The sequence below is a fragment of the Capsicum annuum genome, chromosome 3 (assembly GCF_002878395.1).
Source record: "Capsicum annuum cultivar UCD-10X-F1 chromosome 3, UCD10Xv1.1, whole genome shotgun sequence".
NCBI classification, from domain to species: Eukaryota; Viridiplantae; Streptophyta; class Magnoliopsida; order Solanales; family Solanaceae; genus Capsicum; species Capsicum annuum.
In genome coordinates, this window is record NC_061113.1 from 237,579,090 (window position 1) to 237,604,396 (window position 25,307).

General features: G+C 34.4%; 1 protein-coding gene and 1 pseudogene across 1 annotated transcript; both read right to left on the bottom strand.

Annotated features, from left to right (window-relative positions):
- Positions 1 to 915: 915 nt before the first annotated feature.
- LOC107864983 (cell wall / vacuolar inhibitor of fructosidase 2-like) lies at positions 916 to 2,338 on the bottom strand. The gene is made up of 2 exons (XM_016711359.2): positions 2,194 to 2,338; positions 916 to 1,253 (listed from the first exon to the last, which is right to left on the bottom strand). Exons 1-2 carry the CDS (start codon positions 2,336 to 2,338, stop codon positions 916 to 918), a joined length of 483 nt encoding a protein of 160 aa, XP_016566845.2.
- A 36-nt stretch (positions 2,339 to 2,374) lies between these two features.
- Positions 2,375 to 24,673, bottom strand: LOC107864982 (annotated as a pseudogene).
- Between the last annotated feature and the right edge of the window lie 634 nt (positions 24,674 to 25,307).

Consider the following 25,307-nt stretch of genomic DNA (forward strand, 5'->3'; position numbering starts at 1 on the left):
CAGAATAATGAGAGACGCGGCGGACAAGTCTGTACCAGACAGTGGCATAGGACTGCTAGTTGACATCTGTTGCATGTAGCTCGAATTCATTCTAGGTTGCGTTCATATACTCTCTCGAGCAGTGGCGGATCTAGGAATTTATTTTTGGGGGTTCAAAAAAATAAAAATATAAATATGTGAATACGTCAACAAAATATAATTTCAAGGTATAGCAACTGTCCATGCGTCCTTTTTTTTTATAGCTGTACAGGACAGCTACTATAGCAGCTTGCAAAATAGATTTTAAAAAATGAATCCTTCACTAGTAGTGGGAAACGAACATACGAGTGAGGGCTGAAGGAGCAAATCAAGAAGTAGACATTGAACCACTGGGCTATCCAACAATCTTGTTTTCAAGTGGTTCAAAATTAATATATATACATAAATATAGATTTTCTACATTATATATACAACGTAATTTTTTACCGAGGGGGTTCGGGTGAACCCCCTGGATACCACGTGAGTCCGCCCCTGCTCTCGAGTCACCCAAATTTGTTGGCTTTACTCTATTTGTTCTGGTTTTTTTTTTTTCATATTCTGCTCTCCTTTATCCTATAGTAATCAAATCGCTAGTAAACGCATGCTCTTGACATACAAATTTAACGGTACCAAATCCACAATAAACATACTCCTTAAATTTGCAATTTAGAGCATGAAATGGCTTGCCTAACAGCTGTTTCCTATGCTAACATGATATTTGACCAAAGATAAAAAAAGATGGCGATTCTCTGATGTTTTTAATCAATAATGTATTAGTAATATTATTTTTATTTTAAGACTCAATAAAACTCCTGTAACAAGAGTCAAATTAAGAAATTTTGCATCAACATCTGCTAAGGGTGAGGTGAAGACGGACGGATCGGTAAATTGATTTTCTTAAGTTTCAGCACTATTGTCAACACCCATAAGTGAGTATGTGGCATCCACATAATCACCTGAATCCAACTGCTTGATAGCATATGGAAGATGATTGTCAATAGCTAAGCCAAATTCCTTGAGACAAATCTCAAGGCATTCCTTAAAACCTCGATCTGTAGCTTGTTTTATTATCCTTTCGATTTGAGACGAAATGCCTTTTGCCTTGTCCAAGCACATTTCCATCATGATACACGTCAAACCTTTTATATCAGCTGTACGGATATGAGGATCCGTTCTAAGAGACGCCGCGCATAAGTTGAAATCACCTGTCCTGTGACAAGCATCATCAATCAAATCTGCAAAACAAGGGAGTGCTACAACAAAGAAAATTATCATTAGCCATTAAGCCCTTCATCGTTTTTTAAATAAACTTATTGCTAATCTTTGATTTTGATAAGGAACAATTAAGCATGAAAACAAGTTTTTATCGCAGCAAACACATTACATAATAGGGATAACATTTAATGAAGATTAAAACTATATTTGACATAAAAATAAATAAATTTCTCAATAGAAATAAAAAAAAAGGGCAAATAGAATGTATGGGAAAAAATAAGCTTAAGGACACGTGGTATCCACCAAAAAGATTGCGCTTGGAATGAAGTCCCGAGAGGTATTTCCGAGGCACTAATAGAACCCTCTCGAGCATATTGTTGGTAAATTATTGTTAGCAAGTATAATCACAAAAAAAATAAAAATTATTCTTTTAAGGTTTCTCTAATTAATATTTATTAGCCTTAATAAGATAATATTTATATGGCAGTATTATACTATTAAAAATCTGACTCATATATAGTATTGTTGTTATAAAAAAAGTTCATTTGTATTATTATTTTTTAAAGGTGATTTATGTAAAATCGAGTCAACAATTCTAAATTCTTGTTGGAAATAAAACACTTTCTATAGTAAAGACAACTCCATTTTGAGAGCTTCTATCTGAAACCTCGATAAGAGAATACTTATACTATACTATACCAGAACCTTGTGTGGTCAGCTCGGTCTAGATTATATGGATATGAAAAAAATTCAGCACATATATAAGATTTAGAAACTCATTGACTCGAAATCCAGGAATTACCACTGCCTTGTCATAACATAGCGTAAGATTATCTCCTCTTTATAACTCGGTTTAATGCACTACCTAAAACACCGACCTCTGGCAGTCAGTTGTGAAATATTTATTGTCTCAAACTAAGTGATAACACAATATGATAAAGTAATTATGAAATATAATACAAGAGGTTCCTTTATTAAACATAGAGAAATGAAGATGACATTTCCTATAACGCACAAACAGGGGAACATAAGATAAGAGAGTGTATTGGCTTCCACGATCTGGCCAAACCTTCTGTCGTTGGAATGTTACATTATAATTGGCCATGCCTTGTATTATTCTAACTTTTGTGACAATGGTGGATTAAGGGTGATCCAGTATAAGAATAATGTTGTAGTCAGTAAAACCAACATTAGAGAAGAGTTTTACCCATTCTTGTTCACTTCTTTCTTTTTCATTAACACCAACCATCATAAGCATGTCCATGAAGAGTTGAGTTTCGTATGACTTACGGTCTGGGTTGTGATCCATCACTATGTCAATGATGATTAGCCTTCCTCCATTCTCCTTACTTGAAAGTGCTTCTTTACATTTCTTCAATATTTTGATGCAATAATCATCGCTCCAATCATGTAATATCGACTGTTTGTCATTTGTAGAAGCATGCATATTATTACACAATTAAACAAGAACACTTAGGGATATTAAAAAGAGATTGTGAAATTGATTAAATAATTACCTCCAGTAAAATTACATCGGCAGGAGGAATGAACTTAAACATGTCTCCTCCGACATAGCTCACATACTTGCTCCCTTCACACCTTTCAACTACATGTGGCAAATCCAAGACAGTGCAATTTATTTCTGGAAATGCATTGGCAACAGACTTAGCTACGGTTCCAGTGCCGCCTCCTAAATCCACCAATGATTTCAATCCTTCAAAAACTGCTTTGCAATTTTCAATCACTGTACTTATAACCAATCTGGCATCACTAGCCATGAATTCATTAAATACACGGTTAAGCTTTGGTTCCTTCTCCACATATTCAAAGAAAGGGTTTTTTCATTTTTCTTCTCCTTCTTCTCTTTTATTTGCTAATTTACCTAATAGGTAATATAGTTATTTCAATTTTCAACTAGGCAACTACCCACTAAGATTCTCTCGATCTCTCATTTCTCAGAAGGTGCAATTGAAACAATAATTTCTCAGACCAACGAAGATGGTGGATCCGAACTGAAGAAATCAAAATCGAACTAAACTATTTTACTTCGGTTATTAGTATCCTCCTTCACTCATCAGACTCTCGCGAATGGACTAGTACTAGATTCGCGATTTTGGAACCATTGGCTGAGATTATGCGATGGGTCCAGAAAAATTTGATCAAATTGTGCTTGTTGATAAGGGATCATGCTCAGAGGTTCATCTTTAAGAAGGAGATGTGAAGTTGAAGTGAGCACATAACTAATATTCTCTCGATCCAATTCATTAGTGTCTTTATTGGTTTTTATAAAGAAACCTGCATGAGTTAGAATACGCATAAGATGATAAATGTCACACCTTTATTTCGCCCAAAAGAATCGAGTTAAAGGGTTTTTCCAATTAAAGTGTGAATAGGGATTAATTTATTACAGAGTCGCCACTTGAAATTGAGTTATGGTGTTCCAAGTCACCTTTTTGAATCCCTAATCAAAAGAAATGACTCTTTATTATAGTCTGCAAAAACAGAAGACTGGGTAAGAAATTCTGTGGATCGAGGGGAAGGTGTGAGGCACCTCGAATCCCGTGGTTCTAGCACGGTCGCTTTATTGACTTATCTTGACTTAAATTATTTTAATATATTATGTTAAGGCCTAATTTTACTCATATTTTAATGTCTAATAGTTGTCCATAACTCGTATATTAAGCTAATGAAAATCAATTTTAGGACGATCTTTGTCAAGGTGCATTTTTGCATTCTTTGAATTATTTTTAAACATCTCATAAAGATACGTACGCCGCATTCTTAAATGAGACAAACATTTTAAAACGTGCCTAAAGCTCGTCTAACATTAAACGCATTGGTCTATCTCTTATAACACGAGACAAAAGTTCTTATTCTTTTTCTCTCATTTTTGCTCTATTTTATTTTAAAATTCGCAACGAGTTTTGGATTAGTCTATAACTCGCCTCTCTCCCTCGCGAATGAATTTTTGCTTTTTTTTTCTATGGTCGATTATTGCATCACGATTTTAACTTACTTAAATTCTTTAAGTAATTCCTACTGCTGACAAATACTACGATACAGTGGACTAGCAGGAAACCAAAAAGAATTAAAATAAAACCCCCATAAACTAATGAACTAAATAAATAAACTAGAACCTAACAAAAATACAAGTAACAACCTTTATTTCATGAAATAATCAATGAATAAATGTAATAATAAGTTTTTTTTATTTTTTTATTTTTTTTTTTTAAAAAAGTATAGAAGAGTGAATAATAATAAAATTTAAATACTTGACAAATAAATTATCTTAAATTTACCCTTCAACAAGTTATCATAGAGATAGAACATAAGATCTAATGTGTTTCCACGTTCCAAATATTATATTTAAAAATCCTAAAAGAATTTAAAAAAAAAAAAATGAATTTGGTTATAAAGAATACTTTATTTATTAGCCTCTTTTGGTTGTACTATCATTATTATCTAATTTTAGAAAGAAAATAGTCATAAAATCGTAGTATTTTTATACCTTAGTGATATTAACACTTTTATATCTGACTTGGTGCAATAACTTTCTAATCAAAATGCTGAACATATAAATTTCAAGTACACAAATATTCAAAGAAGAATAAATATAGGTATTACTTAACAAAGCAAACATTTAAAATATAAACTTCAAAACTGCAGTAGCAAAAAAAAAAAAAAAAGAGAAAAAAAAATTGAGTTGGATCATAACTGATACAATTTAAGCAGTGGTGGCGAATGGAGTCCATTACATGTTTCTACTACTGCTTTCTCCTCTGTCTCACTTTTGTGTGTGCATGTGCATGGTTATTGTGTGCATGAATAATGCATTTTAACTCTTTTTTTTTTCATACACCCATGCATGAGTCTTAAGTTATAGTTTATACTACAACTACGCACATAAAAATATTGTAATAACTAAATACATAATCATGTCTAAACCTCACGTTTAAATAATTAATTTTACGTACTAAATAATGTATAAAGACATTTGAATAATTTTATTCATATTTTGATTCACCATAAAACTTATGAAATAATAGTACAAGATGGGATAAAAACTTATATGACAAATTAATTAAGTATTGAAACAAGAACGTCGTCACTGAAAACTCGAACGAAAACCTCATATCGTTGGCCCCTTTTTTTTGCTTTCTTTTTCCTTTCTTTAATCTTTTCCCATCTTGCTTTCTTCTGTTTCTAAGTTTCTCATTTTGTTTTGTTTTTGGTTTTTTGTTTATTTTCTCAAGTTTTGTGTCTTGTTTTTTTCTAATCTCACTTCTCCTTTCATCAAATGTTGTTTTCTCCCTTTTGGTTTTTGTCCGTGAGTTTGCCTTCTCTTGTTGTTTGTTTTCCTTCTCTTGTAGTTTTTTTCATTTTTTTTTTCTTGTGTTGCAGTGTGTGTATATATAGGGGTGTAATGTGGGAGGTTGAGGGAGTTGAGGAAAGAGGGGGGGGATAGTTTAGGATAAGATAGAATTTTCAAATTTTAAATTTTTTTTCTTTTTCCTTTTTTTTAAAGAAGACAATGATAACAACAAATATAAATAATAAATAAATAAATAAAATAACAATAATAATAATAATAATAATATAATAATAACTAATTAATTTTTATATTTAAAAAAATACAATAAAAGTTTAAAAATAGTTAAAATAAATATAATTAAGATAATACTAAAACTACTAACTTATTTGTTTAAAATTTAAAAATAAAATATTTATAAAAAAAATGTATTATTTATTTTTTTTAAATAAAAAAAATTAAAAAATAGAAATAAAAAAAAATCAAAATTAACTTTATTTTTTAACTAAAAATTTATTAGAAAATAATAAGAATTTAAATAATATTAAACCAACTATAAATATTTAATATCAAAAAATATATATATTAAAGTTGAGAGGGTCAAAATCACGTGTCTACATTTTGCCCCTCTTTGTTTGAAATCTCGAAGAGTTTTCATACAAAGAAATAGACAAAGAGATGACTTTTGACCCTCCGATTATTCTAAAAGTAAAGATAAAATAAAATAAAATAAAAAATGTAACCGAGTCCTGCTTTTGAACCACCTACATATCCCGGGTTTTAAGAGAATCAGGTCACATGTAGTTCAAATAGGGTAAAATGATGTGGTGGTGAGTTAGAGATCGAGTCAGGTTCCATCGAGTTTTCGGTTCACGACATTTTGCTTTTACATCCACATGAATAAAAAAAATAAAATTGAAGATACAAGAGAAAGAATCTTATTTATTCAGTTTCTCTAGAATCTTCACTTGAATCTTCATGACTTGAACTTGAAAACTCACCCTATTCTTCAGGCGGGCTCCTGACTTATAACCGATAATGTTCACCCTATTCTTCAGGAGGGCTCTTGAATTTTCTTTTTTCTTCACCATGTTCTTCAGGCGGGTCCCTGGACTTCCTTTTTCTTCACTCTGTTCTTCAGGCAGGCTCTTGGACTTACAATTTCTTCACCATGTTCTTCAGGCGAGCTCCTGGACTTACAATTTCTTCACCTTGTTCTTCAGGCGGGTCTTGGACTTTCTCTTTTCTTCACCCTGTTCTTTGGGCGGGCTCCTGGACTTACAATTTCTTCACCCTGTTCTTCAGGCAGGCTCCTGACTTCCTCTTTTATTCACCCTGCTCTTCAGGCTGCTCCTGACTTTTTATTTTTGATTTTTCAAATATGTTCCTGAACTCAACATAAAAGGTGAAACAGAAAAATAACATCCCATTCTTCAGAAAGGTCCTTTCCTATTCTTCAGGACCCCATTCTTTAGGAGGGTCCTAAGCATAAAATAAATTCACATTTTTCAGAAGGGTCCTGTCCCATTCTTCAGGAGGGTCCAGAGCATAAAATAAATTTCCATTCTTCAGGAGGGTGCTGTCCCATTCTTCAGAAGGGTCCTGAGCATAAAATAAATTCCCACTCTTCAGAAGGGTCCAGTCCCATTCTTCAGGAGGGTCCTGAGCATAAAATAAATTTTCATTCTTCAGGAGGGTCATGTCCCATTCTTCAGGAGGGTCCTGAGCATAAAATAAATTTTCATTCTTCAGGAGGGTCTTGTCCCATTCTTTAGGAGGGTCCTAAGCATAAAATAAATTCCTATTCTTTAGAAGGTTTCTGTCCATTCTTCAAGAGGGTCCTGAGCATAAAATAAATTTCCATTCTTCAGGAGGGTCCTGTCTCATTCTTCAGGAGGGTCCTGAGTAAAATAAATTTCCATTCTTCAGAAGGGTCTTGAGCATAAAATAAATTTCCATTCTTCATAAGGGTCCTGTCCTATTATTCAGGAGAGTCCTAAGCATAAAATAAATTTTCATTCTTCAGAAGGGTCCTAAGCATAAAATAAATTCTCATTCTTTAGGAGGGTCTTGTCCCATTCTTCAGAAGGGTCCTGACCATAAAATAAATTCACATTCTTCAGAAGGGTCCTGTCCCATTCTCCAGGAGGGTCCTGAGCATAAAATAAATCCCCATTCTTCAGGAGGGTCCTGTCCCATTTTTTAGGAGGGTCCTATCCCATTCTTCAGGAGGGTCCTGTCCCATTCTTCAAGAGGGTCCTGAGTATAAAATAAATTCACATTCTTCAAAAAAGTACTGTCCCATTCTTCAGGAGGGTCCTGAGAATAAAATAAATTTCCATTCTTCAGGAATGTCCAGTTCCATTCTTCAGGAGGGTCCTGAGCATAAAATAAATTCTAGTAAACACAAACAAAATTTTTCCCCAGTTTGCATTAGTAAATTTTGCGAGTGTCATCAGATCATAACTTTTGAAAAATACAGGAAAGAGTGTGAATCAAGGCCCTGCTAAAGAAATGTGTCTCATCAGAGTAAAACTGATGACTAAAATTAGGAAGTGTGTCTCCTAAGAGTTAAATTCAAGGACTCAACTAGAATGTGCATCTTCTAAGAGTGAAGTTCAAGTTAGGAAGCGTTTCACCTAACAAATGAAAACTGATTATTCAGACTGGGAAGTGCGTCTTCTAGGGGTTAAATAAAATGACTCGACTAGAAAGTGCGTCTTCTAGGAGTGATGGTTCAAGTTAGGAAGTGCTTCCCTTAACAAATGAAAACTGACTTATTCAGACTAGGAAGTGTGTCTCCTAAGGGTTAAATGAAATGACTCGACTAGAAAGTGCGTATTCTAGGATTGAAGGTTCAAGTTAGGAAGTGTTTCACATTACAAATGAAAACAGACTTACTCAGACTAGGAAGTGTGTCTCCTAGGGGTTGAATGAAATAACTCAACTAGAATGTGCGTCTTCTAGGAGCGATGGTTCAAGTTAGGAAGTGCATTACCTAACAAATGAATCTTGAATTATCCGAACTAGGAAGTGCATCTCCTTGGGGTTAAAATGATGAGTTTTTACCATTATTGATTACCAAATCTGTGTAATAGTATTGCCTCTTGCATTTGCAGAAGTGAGAAATTGCAGCTTTTAATAGTTAAGCTTTGAAACCTTTGATATGAAGGTAACACATGTTTTTTGTTTCATATAAAAGAAAACTTTTTAATTTAAAAATACGGTGGTTGATTTGTGGCATTTGGATATTGAGACGATCTCTTGCACTTGTCATGCCCAGTTCCATTGCAAATCATTGATAGGTATTGTTGGCTTGTTGTAGTATTGACCCCAAATTCTGACTACTAAAACATTTTGACTCAAATGATATTTCTCTTGCATGATGCCTCGAGATTCAGCTTCAAATACACCTTTCATACTTTTATGAGTCCAAAAATTATCGGATGACAAGTATTCTTGAGTATTTTACTTTATTTTTGAAACATGTTATCTTTGTGTGTTGGTCTTTTGTCTTGCTTTGCACAACTAAAGGATTTGGTAGCAAGTTTTGAAGTCCTTCCTCACTTATCTTGATAAAATTTTGACTCAAAAATACATGAAAGATGATGATAGCAATTTTCTTTTGACCACAAAGACACAAAAATCAAAAATCAAAAATAAAAATAAAAATAAAAATAACAAAAAGAACAGGAAAGGACAATAGACATCTCTTCTTTTAAAAAAAATGTCAAAAAGAAAACTTTATCTGGGTGTGGCAGCTGATTCTAATGATTATGACATTCATTTTGAATTAAACAACCTGATCTATCCAAACTAATCACTATCACTTTTTGCCCACTCATTGAATTTGAAAGGGAGCCATTCTTGAACTTGTTCCCTCTGGATTATAATCCTCCTTAGGCTAGTGACACCTCGATGGGTTTTCGTCAACAAGCCTCTCCCATTTTCTTTTCTTTTTCAAATCGTTGTCGTCTTATGGTGCCCATGAATACTTTTACCAATAAGACTCTCATTTTTATTGATCTCACAACTCACGGTCTCCATATGATGCCCAAAAGGATTTTTACCAATAAGACTCTCTCATTTTCATTTTTTTTTCTTTTGTAGAAAATAACACTCAAAATATGAAATATCATGCACCCATAACATGTTTAGCCTTGAAATTCTCAAAGATTGATCTGAAGGTCTTTCTTTGGTTGTAACTTGGCTTTTGGAATGGGATAAAAAGAAAGGTCGGCATGGGGCTCAAAATTAACACAACATTGGGTAAAATATACAACTTTTGAAATCGAATCTTTTAAGGAAATAAACTTTTGGCCCAGTTTTATTTCATTCTGGGTAACTTGAATTTTCTTTTGGTTCGACCGAACCTCAGATTAGGGCTGCCTACGTATCTAGTCATAGCAAGAATCAGGTCAAACGTAGTTCAGACATTTCTTTTGCTTGGATTTTGATTTTTGATTGAATTTTTCTCTTTTTTTTTCAACTCTTTTTTTTAACTCCATTTTTCTTGATACCTTTTTTTTCAACTTTTTTAAATTCTATTTTGATTCCAAAAGAGGGATACAGAATAAACTAACACTAAAGCTCAAAAGGGGTAACAAAGGATGACACAACATTTGGGTAGTAGAATGAAATGTCTTCGTCATATCAATTCTTAAAAACACAAGTACATAACATGTAATTTGAGAGTAGAACATGAAGATCATATGCCTTTTTTCAATTGATCGTGACTAAGCTCATTCACTTCCGTCACTTCTTTTAAGCTTGTGAAATATACATGTCTACTTATATTGTACTTTTCTCTTGATGGATGACTCGTTCCCTTTTGAAACTAACTTCCTTTTCCTTTTTCCGATAGTGGATATTCTAAATCCTCTGATCGACCCCATTCAAAATTCTCAAATTGAATCTTCTAATCGATGAACAAGTTATTTTCTGATTCACAAAGTGATTGCCTTAATACATTCAATTGAGGTTGTAACTATGTCCCCAAATACCTGAACACTTATTTTCTTATATGTTTTTTTCTTTCAACCCTGTCTTCTTGGTTAAATGTTTCGGGATTAGATTAGATTTAAAAATCAGTCTGTGAATTCAACATGCATATCACATCACTAGAATCACCATAGAAAGAGCTCTCTAAAGAAAAGAAAGACAACTAAATAATATACAATAAAAATAACAAGGACACACATTTGTTGATAGAAAGATAGAAGGATTTGAATTAAATAATAATAAAATAAGATAGATCCCAACCCATCCCTAAAATAATTCGGATAGTAGAAAGAAAACAAAAACAGACTACCAAAAATCCTTCCTCGTAGGGAGCAGATTGACTTTTAAATTGCCGAACTTAATATTTTAGCCATTTAATTGCATGTCAGCCTTAATGGAGTCTCCACAATCATTTCTACATCATTTTTTAACTCAATTATTTTGAATTTATCACCTCAAACTCTCTCCAAAATAAGCCAACAACATTTTCTCTTTTCCCCTACTCCTCTTAATTGATTTCATAACCTTTTTAGATAAGTCAAAGGATCACCATGACCCTCTTACATGTCCAACTTTGGTGTTTTGGACTCTAGAGGCAAGTTAACTTTATGAAACATGTACAAATTCTCATTAAAAAACTCTCTTTTTCTCTCCAAGCACTTGCATGTTTCTCACATTTTGCTTCAAACTTTCACCTTCCTAGCCATTTCTTTTTATTCCTCATTTCTAACAGTCTACACCACCTCATCTCAGACCATATATCATTTTTTGTGGGTTATCTTGCCTTTTCTTTGGACCTAGAGTTGTATGGATAAGAAGCCAACTTAGCCACAAATCAACCACCTTAACACTATTTTAATTTTGGTAAAAATTAATGTATCAAAGTTCAAAAAAAAATTATTTAAGATCACTGAATCCATGAAAGACTGCCTACGTATCTCATTAAGATGAGAATCAGGAGTGCATAGTTTGTGAAATATATGTCTCATAAAACTTACATCAAGACCCCTAAAGGTTCAAGGCTGTTAAGATTTATATATATTTTTTGTTTTGTAAAAACTTAGCCTCATAATCTCTAAAGATTCGGAGCTATTAAGATATATATACAAAAATTGAACTTGAGGATAAGAAAAATAATTATGAAATTAATCATATTTTTAAAATATTCCTCAATAAATCTATGAATAATTTTTCAAAAGATAGGATCGTATCCTTGGAAGGATGTAAGGCCCGCAAAATCCTCTTCCAGTCTGAGCCTTAGAGCGTATTTGGTAAAGTGAAAATCCGACACAAAATGTTTCAGAAATATCCTCCCAATTATGAAATATTTGGAATCGTGTGGGAATCTATTTGAGCATGAATTAAGATCATAGACATCCCCTAACTCATGGTCGAGTTGAAAGCATTCCTATCGTTCAAGTTTTAGTGACCGTAAAAATTTGGGTCAACTTCAATTGACCATAACTCATTTTATATGAATAAATGGGTGTCTTTCTATATAAAAAATAAAATATCTTTGGATTATCTTTCCAACTATACCAATTTTGCCTAAATCCGATATCGGAACAAAGAGTTATCCCCATTTTATTCCAGCATGTCAAGCTAAAAAACGGTGACGACGTTTCTGACGGGCTATCATGTTTCTGACGACCTTTTTGACGACGTCGTCACATTCTAACGACATAGTCATCCCTGGGAAGAAAACCAAGAATTTGGACCCCTTTTGTGACGACCATTCGTGACGGCCTATCACGGACCTGACGGCCTGTCACGGATGGCGTCAAGTATATTTTTTCAGCAATTCAAGGGCATTTTTGCAAGGGTATTTTGGTCATTTTCTACATTTTTTGAGCCTCTATAAATATGAGGAACCCTCATTCAAACCCTAATTCAATCATTTTCTTTTCCAATTCTCTCAAGAATGTCTAGGGTTTCATTCAAGAACCCTAATCTTCCAAAATTCATCCATAAATTCTTCAAGGTTTCTTCAAGAATCAAGTTCTTCATAGTTTGGGCTTCAAGAATTTATTTATTTCAAGTGTGGATAAAGTTTCAAGAACTAAAGTTCATCCAATTTCCAAGGTTAAGGTATGTAGATGTTCATTCTTGGGTCCCTTTCATCCAAGAAGCTCAAGAACTCTTTCTAAAACTAAAAGATTTTTATGTTTATAAGTTGTTAATGATTTGTATGAGTTGAAATGGATGGTTAATGTGTTTTTGAGTTTTGATTTATGTTTGCCTAAAAAATTTATGAGCTTTGACCCTAGTATGTAGAATTCATGTGATGTTTGTGATAGACCCTCTTGAAGTTGTTTTTTCATATGATTTGTTCATGACTTTTGGGTGTAGAAATGGTTGAATAAGTGAAGAACGTTCCCCATAGGTTTGATAAAGAGCTTAGGTGAAGCATAAGGGCCACTATAGTATGTTGAATAGGAAACCCTAAATTGTGCCAAGATAGCATGAAATTCTCAAGTGGGTGTAAAATCGGTCATGTCTAGTAGTTGTTGAAAGACCCAAGTGAACAAGTCGAGATATGATGGTTGTAAATTCTCCCAATTATGTGTTCTTGATATATGTTAAGCTTTTAATACATGCCAAGTGGTTATCAAGTAAGTTATGACGTGATAGTGTGAAGTCTCCCCAAGCCATGGGATATCCAAACACATGTCAAGATCGATATAGGTATGAAATAGCTAAGGTAAAACTTTGTTGAAGGGAGTACAATCTAGTAGCATATTTCCCCTCCGTTATTATATGATTATGATTCCGAGATGCTTAAAGTGACTCCTTGGCGACTGTGATGATGAATAGACGTTTCAGATACTTAAATGCTTGAGGTGATGTTTAATGACTGTGGAAATGAACATATGGCATGATTCCTGAATTACTTGTGAAGATGCTTGAATGATTGTGATGATGCATGAAGGCTTGTGATGATGAATGAATGATGATGCTTACTTTTATGCTATCGAGTCCTGGGGGTATTTATGCCCAAAAATAGAGTTGTTTTCTAGAGCCTGTGTCAGTTTCTCGATAATTCCAGTTGAGCCATTATTCTGAGAACTCAGTGAACTATAGAACTCCGTATCCTTAGACAAGTATGGAACTTAAGAAAGCTCAGTAATCTTAAAAATCTCTGTAATCTCTATATCGTTAGTAATCTAGACTTAGTCCTGTAATCAGCTCAGATCTATGAGTATTCAAGTGATTCAATTCTAATCTCAGAAGTGATTTGAGTAATCTATTCAAGCTCTGTATCGTCAGCCAGATACTATGATTCGATGTCTTTTTTGTCAGATATGGAACTAAGTAATCTAAGCATAACTCAGTTAGATCTTTTGAGAAACATGATCAGTATCAGATTTAATTCAGTTGTGCTCAGTTAAGAATTTAGTTAGAGTCTTTCAGTTGGAAGTAAAAACTAGCACCGATCAAGCTCAAGGATGGGAACTCACCTACTAGTAGAGAGTGTGATTCTTAGATGCAATCTTTCTGCTCCTGAACTATGTTGCCAGCGTAGGTTGAGACATCATACCTACTAGTTGAGGGTAGATGAGAGACATCATACCTGATAGACGAGGATAGATGAGGTGGCTTGACCTGTTAGATGAGGGCCCGACCGTTCTCATTTGAGCACCTGAGAGATGAGGGTCACATAAAGATAATGCACATAATGATAGTGTCTTTACTTGTGGCACGGTATTGGCACCCTCCTAACTGGGGGTAGAGGTTGGACCCCACCTGTGGTAGGTTGAGGCATGTCGGTTAAGTGACTACTTCCCACAGTTTTAGTTTCAAATTCAGTCTCAGTTTCAGAATTAATCTTCAGAAATCAGGACTGTCAGATACAGTCATCTATCTTTATGAGGAACTCAGATAGTTCCGTTAATTTATAGGTCATTCCGATAGATAGGCTTGGTCACATATACAGTTGATTGATATCATATTCAGAGATATGCAGCCAGACAGGCTTGATCACAGTATAAGATTTCTATTGAATATTCTTATCATCAGATTTAGATATAATCATACTTCTTATCATTGATAATATCTTCCACAATAATATGTTAGCAAAGTTGATCTCTAATTCTGTCAGTCGAAAGTAGTAAGCTCAGAGTACATTCCTTAATGTAAGAACATCTAGATCATCAGTTATCAATATCAGAGGAGTCAGTGATTCAGTATCTCAGTGTCAGTAGTGAGTTTAGTCTGCAGTAAATTGGTATGCGAGTTTCAGTATCTAGAGTTGCGATGATTGTGTTCATGTTTTATGCATTCATGTATGTGTTTTCATGCGGCATCTTTCATGATTATTTAGTTTAGATATTGTGCATGCATGAGCCCTTGCATTAGCCTACCTCGTCTACATACTCGGTATATTCCTGTACTGACATAATTGCGCTATGGTGTTTCATTTGACACCATAGGTTCAGAGGCACAGGATCTAGATTATCCTCAGCAATTCAGTCCCTGTTAGTAGCAGTAGAAGTGAGTCCTCTTCTTTTGAGGATGAATCTCTGTTTACTATTATTGTTTCAGATTTTATTTATTTTCAGTTGATGGAATTAGTTGGGGACCTGTCCCATCAACTCTATAGTTTAGACAGTTTAGAGGCTTTTCAGACGAATGTATTAGTATTCAATATTTAGTTTTGAGTATGTATAGATGTGTTGAACCTTATGGCAAGTTTCCACATTTATTTTAGATATTATGCAGTATACAGGTTCAGATATCGGAAAAGGGTTAGCTTGTGGTCATTCGGATCCATAAGCACCGTGTGACATCTCGGGATGGGATCTTGGGGCGTCACAAACTTGGTATCAGAGCCTAAGATTCAAGAGTATCCTAGGGAGTCTGAAAAATTGCATCTAGTAGAGTCTTATACATGCGTGTGTAGCGCGCCATATTTATGTACAAGAGGCTACAAGATGTTCTTAGGAGCAGTTCCTCTTCTTGCAGTGATCATTTTGTGCGAGTGAGCATGAGCTCAAGTTGATCCTCAGTCTAATCCACTTCATTCTTTCATTCACAGAGTATTCCTCCTCATGGAGACTTTGTCCATAGGGTTGATGATCAGCCCCCTCAGCTAGTAGATCCTGAAAATGAGAGTGTGTCATATGCAGAATTTTGGGCAGCTATCCAGGCGCTGGCCCAGGTGGTGACTAATGTTCATGGAAACCGTCAGGCTGCAGTCCCACCTCAGTAAAATGGAAATTCTGCCGCAGCCAGGATTAGAAGCTTTATGAAAATAAACCCTCCCGAATTCTTTGCGTCAGTAGTAGGTGAGGATCCGCAATTGTTTCTTCAGAAGGTAAAGAAAATCACCCAGATTATACATGTGTCAATGGAGGAGAGTGTTGATTTAGCATCTTATAGGTTGAAATATATTGCTCATGATTAGGTAGTGATGTGGGAGAAAAGTAGAGGGGAGAATGCAGCTCCCGTGACTTGGCTAGAGTTTCAGAGTGCCTTTCTAGATAGGTTTTTCCCACTAGAAATGAGAGAAGCTAAGGTAGAAGAGTTTATGAACCTAAGGCAAGGCTCCATGACAGTGAAAGAGTATTGTCTTAAGTTTAACCAATTAGCTAAGTATGCTCACGACATGATAGCTGACCCTAGAGCGAGTATGAGTAAGTTTTTGACTGCGCTATCAAGTGATATGTTGAAAGAGTGTAGATCTGTCATGATCAATAGAGATATGGATCTTTCTAGGCTAATGATTCATGTATAATAGATTGAGGTAGATAAGATAAATAAGAGAGGGAGAATGAGTACGAGAGCCAAGATAGGTAGTCGTGGTTTCTCATAGTCAGGGTCTCAAGGTGGTAGTAGTTCTCAGTATGGTTGAAGATTTTTAGTTCCATCTCCATATTTAGCTAGTGTACTCACACCTGCGTTTGGGGGTGTCAAATTTGAGGGAGTGCCAAGATCCAAAGCCCAGAGTAGTCCTAGTAGTGTTCGTACCTACCCGTTGTGTGAAGAATATGGTAAGAATCGTAAGGGTGTATGTAGAGCCGATAGTGATGTGTGCTTTGGATATGGTGAGACCGGTCACAAATTTTGAGACTGTCCTAAGCCAGGTCCCCGAAGTCAGCGTAGTCATCCTTCAGCTCATAATAGATTATATGCACTTCAGGCTTGCCTTGATCGAGAAAGATCCCCTGAAATTGACCCGGGTATGTTATGAGCCCTTCATCTTTATGTTATGCATTGATAGATCCTTCGCTCTCATTTTGAGCTTATATGTTAGCATGAGTCATGCATAAGTTTCAGATCTTAATCGGTCAATTATGACCCAGTCTATAGGTGCCCCGCGCACCGCCCCAGTATTTTAGCGAAGTGTGTTTAGAGGGACATAGAGTCCTAAGGGAGAGATACCCCATGGTATTATGATGTTGCATGCCATTAGATTTATCTTGATACATGTTCATATTTTCCTTATAAAGTCAGCATCAATCATTGTTGCATTGTCAAGTCGTGTTTTTAAAAGACAGCTTAGCCGGACATTCATGCATTAGATATGCGCATTTAGTAGAAAGAGTTCAGCTTGTCAGTGTGTGTTCAGTTTGTGTATTCACGAGATCATCCTAGTTATAAGTCCATGCATAAGATATGCATGTGTAATATGAGAATTCAGCTATGAGTATCATCAGTCAAGTATTCCATGCATCATATATGCATGCCCAGTGTGAGAACTCTATATGTCAGTCGTTCCAGTTGCGTATTCCTGATCTGAGATGTTTCCATTTCTTGAGTAAGTTCTTTTGATCTGTAATCTCAGTCTATTAAGTGACATTCGAGGATGAATGCTCTTAAAGGAGAGATAATGTAATGCCCCGTAAAATTATCTTCCAGTCTGAGCCTTAGAGCGTATTTGGTAAAGCAAAAATTTGAGTCAAAATGTTTCAAAAATATCCTCCCAAGTATGAAATACTTTGAATCATGTGGGAATCTATTTGATCAAGAATTAAGATCATAGAGGTCCCCTAACTCATGGTCGAGTTGAAAGCTTTCCTATCGTTCAAGTTTTAGTGACCGTAAAAATTTGGGTCAACTTAAATCGACCATAACTTATTGTATATGAAGAACTGGGTGGATTTATATATATAAAATAAAAGATCTTTGAATTATCTTTCCAACGATACCAATTTTTCAAAAATCCGATATCGGAGCAAAGAGTTATCCCCATTTTATTCCAGCATGTCAAGATGGAAAATGGTGACGACGTTTCTGATGGGCTATTACGTTTCTGATGACCTTTTTGACGACGTCATCACATTCTGACAACATTTTTGACGATGTCGTCAGCCCTGGGCAGAAAATCAAGAATTTGGACCTCTTTTGTGACGACCATTCGTGACGGCCTGTCACAGATGGCATTAAGTATATTTTTCCAGCAATTCAAGGGCGTTTTGCAAGGGTATTTTGGTCATTTCTCACCTTTTTTGAGCCTCTATAAATATGAGGAACCCTAATTCAAACCCTAATTCAATCATTTTCTTTTCCAATTCTCTCAAGAATATCTAGGGTTTCATTCAAGAACCCTAATCTTTAAAAATTCATCTATAAATTCTTCAAGGTTTCTTCAAGAATTAAGTTCCTCATAGTGTGGGCTTCAAGAATTTATTTATTTCATGAGTGGATAAAGTTTCAAGCACTAAATTTCATCTAATTTCAAAGGTTAAGGTATGTAGATGTTGATTCTTGGGTCCTTTTCATCCAAGAAGCTCAAGAACCCTTTTTAAAACTAAAAGATTTTTATGTTTATGAGTTGTTAATGATTTGTATGAGTTGAAATGGATGGTTAATGTGTTTTTGAGTTTTGATTTATGTTTGCCTACAAAATTTATGAGCTTTGACCCTAGTATGTGGAATTCATGTGATATTTGTGATAGACCCTCTTGAAGTTGATTTTCCATGTGATGTGTTCATGACTTTTGGGTGTAGAAATGATTGAATAAGTGAAAAACGTTCCCCATGGGTTTGATAAAGAGCTTAGGTGAAGCATAAGGGCCACTATAGTATGTTGAATAGGAAACCCTAAATTGTGAGCTAGTCCATGCATGCCTAGTGTTTGATAAAATGCCTTAGTGAGTGAAATGTGCCAAGATAGCATGAAATTCCCAAGTAGGTGTAAAATCGGTCATGTCTAGTAGTTGTTGAAAAACCCTAGTGAACAAGTCGAGATATGATGGTTGTAAATTCCCCCAATTATGTGCTCTTGATATATGTTAAGCTTTTAATACATGCCAAGTGGTTAGCAAGTAAGTTATGACGTGAGAGTGTGAAGTCTCCCCAAGCCATGGGATATCTAAACACATGTCAAGATCGATATAGGTATGAAATAGCTAAGGTAAAACTTTGTTGAAGGGAGTACAATCTAGTAGCATATTTCCCCTACGTTATTATATGATTATGATTCCGAGATGCTTAAAGTGACTCCTTGGCGACTGTGATGATGAATAGACGTTTCAGATCCTTAAATGCTTGAGGTGATGTTTAATGACTGTGGAAATGAACATATGGCATGATTCCTGAATTACTTGTGAAGATGCTTGAATGATTGTGATGATGCATGAAGGCTTGTGATGATGAATGAATGATGATTCTTACTTTTATGCTATCGAGTCCTGGGGGTATTTATCCCAAAAATAGAGTTGTTGTCTAGAGCCCGTGTCAGTTTCTCGATAATTCCAGTTGAGCCATGATTCTCAGAACTCAGTGAACTCATGAACTCCGTATCCTCAGACAAGTATGGAACTTAAGAAAGCTCAGTAATCTTAAAAATCTCTGTAATCTCTGTATCGCTAGTAATCTAGACTTAGTCCTGTAATCAGCTCAGATCTATGAGCACTCAAGTGATTCAATTCTAATCTCAGAAGTGATTTGAGTAATCTATTCAAGTTCTGTATCGTCAGTCAGATACTATGATTCAATGTCTTTTCCGTCAGATACGAAACTAAGTAATCTCAGCGTAACTCAGTTAGATCTTTTAAGAAAAATGATCAGTATCAGATTTAATTCAGTTGTGCTCAGTTAAGAATTCAATCAGAGTCTTTCAGTTGGAAGTAGAAACTAGCACCAAGCGAGCTCAAGGATGGGAACTAACCTACTAGTAGAGGGTGTAATTCTTAGATGCAATCTTTGTGCTCTGGAACTACGTAGCCAGCGTAGGTTGGGACATCATACCTACTAGTTGAGGGTAGATGAGAGACATCATACCTGATAGATAAGGGCAGATGAGGTGGCTTGACCTGTTAGATGAGGGCTCCACCGTTCTCATTTGAGCACCTTATAGATGAGGGTCACATAAATATAATGCACATAAAGATAATATCTTTACTTGTGGCACGGTATTGGCACCCTCCCAATCGGGGAAAGAGGTTAGACCCCACCTGTGGTAGGTTCGGGCATGTCGGTTAAGTGACTACTTCCCACAGTTTCAGTTTCAGATTCATTCTCAGTTATAGAATTAATCTTTAGAAATCAGGACTGTCAGATACAGTCATCTATCTTTATGAGGAACTCAGATAGTTTCGTTGATTCATGGACCATCCCGACAAATAGGCTTAGTCACATATACAGTTGATTGATATCATATTCAGTGTTATGCTGCCAGACAGGCTTGATCACAGTATCAGATTTCTATTGAATATTTTTGTCATCAGATTCAAATATAATCATATTTCTTATCATTGATAATCGCTTCTAGAATAATCTGTTAGCAAAGTTGATATCTAATTCTGTCAGTCGAAAGCAGTAAGCTCAAAGTACAATCCTTGATGTAAGCATATCTAGATCCTCACTTATCAGTATCGGAGGAGTCAGTGATTCAGTATCTCAATGTGAGTAGTGAGTTCAGTCTGCAGTAAAGTGGTATGCGAGTTTCAGTATCTAGAGTTGCGATGATTATGTTCATGTTCTGTGCATTCATGTATTTGTTCTCATGCAGCATCTTTCATGATTATTCAGTTTAGATCATGTGCAACGATGAGCCCTTGCATTAGACTACCTCATCTACATACTCGGTATATTTCTGTACTGACGCATTTGTGCTATGGTGTTTTATTTGACACCATATGTTCAGAGGCACAGGATCCAAATTATCCTCAGCAGTTCAGTCCCTGTTAGCAGCAGTAGCTGTGAGTCCTCTTCTTTCAAGGACGAATCTCAGTTTACTATTATTGTTTTAAATTTTATTTATTTTTAGTTGACGGAGTTAGTTTGGAACATGTCCCATCAACTCCACAGTTTAGATTTTTTAGGGGATTTTCAGACGGATATATTAGTATTCAGTTCTTAGTTTTAAGTATGTATAGATGTGTTGAACCTTATGGCAAGTTTCCGCATTTATTTCAGATATTATGCAGTGTACAGGTATAGATATCAGAAAAGGGTTAGCTTGTGGTCCTTCGGGTCCATAAGCACCGTGTGACGTCTCAGGATGGGATCTTGGGGCATTACAAAGGACTTCCTACGTATCCCACTAAGATGAGAATTAGACCCTCGTAGTTCATGAAGATCGTAAAACTATGTTACTAAAAATTTTTCTTTCTTTTAAAAATAAATTTTTTTTCCTTTAAAAAAAATGATTCACTAAGTGTAAGAATAATTTAATCTCTTGCATTTTAAAGTTGTCTATAGCTGATCAACAAACAAACAGCCTTCCAAACAAATGTCAAAGAGCACGTAGGATGCACATGTTGGTCTTTATAAAGTAGGTCACCTGTCCTAGACAGACCCGGCCCCTGTGCCGAGTCCCACTAAGTCAAATCCATATCATGCAAATAAAGCGGCACCTAATAGGGATAACCAGATTCTGAGTTTTCAATTCTTCTGAGTTTAAGCCTAATAGGGATAGGTGTCTAGGCTGGCTTACCCGAGCGGAAACTCGAGCCGGGAAGGGACAACTTGGTCGGTAGCAGGGCAACACTGCCTTCGTTGTCGATCCGAACCCCGCCTAAGATGTGTGACTGTAATCCTTCATCAAGTGCCTTGACACTACAGCTATCTCAAAAAGAAAGTAGGATGCATGCGCTGTATTCCTTCTATCTTATTTCAGAGACTCAGAAGGGGTGCGCAAGAAAAGACAGTATATAATACAGTTCAATCAATAGCAAAGCTGTAAATAAGCGACAAGTAGCACATAAGGCCAACAAACACAATATCAATTATAACTAAAGCAAGTATAAGTCAATATAAAAAGCACGAATTCTTATTATTCCCCAGCGGAGTCGCCAGAGATGTCACACCCCTTTTTCGCCTGAAGGAATTGAGTTGAAGGGTTTTTCCAATTAAAGTGACAATTTTGAATAAGGATTAATTTATTACAGAGTCGCCACTTGGAATTGAGTTATGGTGTTCCAAGTCACCTTTTTGAATCCCTAGTCAAAAGGAAATGACTCTTTATTATGGTCTGCGAAAATAGAAGATTGGGTAAGAAATTCTGTGGATCAAGGGAAAGGTGTGAGGCACCCCTCGAATCCCGTGGTTCTATCACGGTCGCTTTATTGACTTATCTTGACTTAAATTATTTTGATATATTATGTTAAGGCCTAATTTTAGTCATATTTTAATGTCTAATAGTTGTCCATAACTCGTACATTAAGCTAATGAAAATCAATTTTAGGATGATCTTTGACAAGGTGCATTTTTGCATCCTTTGAATTATTTTTAAACATCTCATAAAGATGCATACACCGCATTCTTAAATGAGACAAACATTTTAAAACGTGTCTAAAGCTTGTCTAACGTTAAAGGCATTGATCTATCTCTTATAACACGAGAAAAAAATTCTCATTCTTTTTCAATCTTATTTTTGCTCTATTTTATTTTAAAATTCGCAATGAGTTTTGAATTAGTCTTTAACTCGCCTCTCTCCCTCATGAATGAATTTTTCCTTTTTTTTTCTATTATCGGTTATTGTATCACAATTTTAACCTACTTAAATTCTTTAAGTAATTCCTACTACTGACAAATACTGCGGTACAGTGGACTAGCAGGAAACCAAAAAGAATTAAAATAAAACCCCCATAAACTAACAAACTAAATAAATAAACTAGAACCTAACAAAAATACAAGTAAAAACCTTTATTTCATGAAATAATCTATGAATAAATGTAGTAATAAGCTATTTTTATTATTTTTATATATATATTTTTTTAAAGTATAGAAGAGTGAATAATAATAAAATTTAAATACTTGACAAATAAATTATCTTTAATTTACTCTTCAACAAGTTATCATAGAGATAGAACATAAGATATAATGTGTTTCCACGTTCCAAATATTATATTTAACAATCCTAAAAGAATTAAAAATAAAAAACTAATAGGAATGAAAAAATGGATTTGGTTATAAAGAATACTTTATTAACTAGCCTCTTTTGGTTGTACTATCATTATTATCTAATTTTAGAAAGAAAGTATTCATAAAAGAACCATAGTATTTTTTATACCTTAGTGATATTAACACTTTTATATCTGACTTGGTGCAATAACTTTCTAATCAAAATGCTGGAGAAATAAATTTTAAGTACACAAATACTCAAAGAAGAATAAATATAGGTATTACTTAACAAAGCAAACATTTAAAATATAAACTTCAAAACATTTAGAACTTGATATAGTCGATATAGTGTGTGTATGTGTGTGTATGTATTGGTATATATATAATATATACATATTATATAGCGACGGTATATTAATGACATAAGATAAACCAACCAATAATTTATCTGCGTATATGTGAAATACAATGGGATAGTAAAATCGGGTATGTGATGTATATAGTACGTAATGATATAGTCGATACTATATGTGTGTGTGTGTATGTATAGGTATATATATAGTATATACATATTCTATAGTGAAGGTATATCAATGACATTAGATAAACCAACTAATAATTCAACTGAGTATCTGTGAAATATGTTGTATATTATTATGGGGTAGTAAAATCGGGTATGTGATGTGTATAGTACGTATTTGAATGTTGATACCCAATTGAATATATCTATATATACGTATATCTCGTGTAGTGATAAAATAGATATACTATTTTATGTCAATATAATGTAGACACACGTATATTGTTGAAGTTGTAATAACGTAAGACAAGTATTACGATGTACATATTTGGGGGGGAGGGGGGGGGAGAGGGAGACAAAAAATTGAATCCTAAAACTGACATATACATACTATTTGCTTTGAATTACCAATTTTGAACGACCGCCAAATTTTGGCGGTGAAATTGGGTATTTTCACTTAAAAATTTTGCATCAGAGTATATATGTGAAATACGTTATATATTATTATGGGGTAGTAAAATCGTGTATGTGATGTTTATATTATGTATTTAAACGGTGATAGATAATGGAATATATGTATATATACATATATCTCATGTAGTGACATATGCAGTAATCAAAAGCTCGATAACTAAATCTATATATCAAAATATTTTGAATAATTCATTGATGTCATACTATTGAGGAAATAGATAGACTATTTATGTCAATGTAGATACACGTATATTGTTGAAGTTATAATAAGGTAAGACAAGTAATCGATAATGTATCTGATTAACACGTTGTATTACGAGGGGTGTGTGTGTGTGTGTGTATATAACATAATTAAAAGCTAATTAACCAAAAAATTACCGTAATTTGCAAAATTCATTGATATTATTACACGCATTGCATTAAATTAATTGGATATTGTTATAAATATTATGGAACCTATTAAAAATAAATTTGTTAAAAATTAATTTTAATTTGTTAATTTATTAATTGTAGTTTATTAAACTTTAATATATCTAAAATTTTATAAAAATTGACCACAAGTGGTCGATTTTCAAAAATATTTCCAGAAAATTGATCACAAGTAGTTGATTTTCACTGTTAATTAAAAAAATACAATTAATAACCTGACCCAAATCCAACCAAATATTTCACTTTCCAAATTGTGTAACCAAATACACAGACAAACACATAAAAAAAACTTCCACCATCCAAATACGCACATCCGACGCTGTCTTCCAAAAAAACCGTCGACTGTCGCCATCGCCGATTTCCACTTTAGCCGAGCTTCTGTCGTTGACACTATCGAGATTTCGAGCTTCCAACATATTTATTCACTCGAACACACTCGAAATCACAAGTGGGTTCTCAAAGCAAATCTTGATTTCTCCACCTCAAGTAAGTAATTCAAACTTTATCTCATAATATCTGGCATACATGGAAGAATGTGAAATTGCTTGAGCTTGTTTTGAGTTAATTTCACTTTATTTTGAATTTTGAAATCCTAGTTTTTATGTTTTGGTTGAAAATGAAGAAACTGGGAATAAACTTGAATGTGTAGTATTGATTGTGTGTGTTATGTGGACTGAAATGAGTAATATCTTGCATAAAAAATTTCTCATGTGTATTTCTTGAATCTTGTGTTATGCAGCTTAGTTTTCAAATTTCCATTTGACAGTTAGTATAAAATAAATTACACCCAAGCACTATATTCCTCAAAGTAATTATACTTAATTCTTTTTCAAGATTTCTTCCGAGTTTCAAGATTAATTATACCCCGAGCAATGAGTTCCCTGGAGGATCATTCTATTCACGTGCTATTTATTTATTAAACAAGTCTTTGTAGAATATAATGGAAGTTAGTAATATCTTGCATAAAATTTATTAAACAACTTAATATTGTAGTACTTCTTTTAATTTGCTAAGCTCATCATTCTCGATGTTGCAGCTTCCCGTGAGAGA

Excerpts from the sequence above, each read along its gene's own strand:
- LOC107864983 (XM_016711359.2), bottom strand. The coding sequence starts at position 2,338 with ATGGCCAATTATAATGTAACATTCCAACGACAGAAGGTTTGGCCAGAT. Across the intron at positions 1,254-2,193 it reads GTTTAATAAAGGAACCTCTT|ATTTGATTGATGATGCTTGT; the intron begins GTATTATATTTC and ends CTTGTTTTGCAG.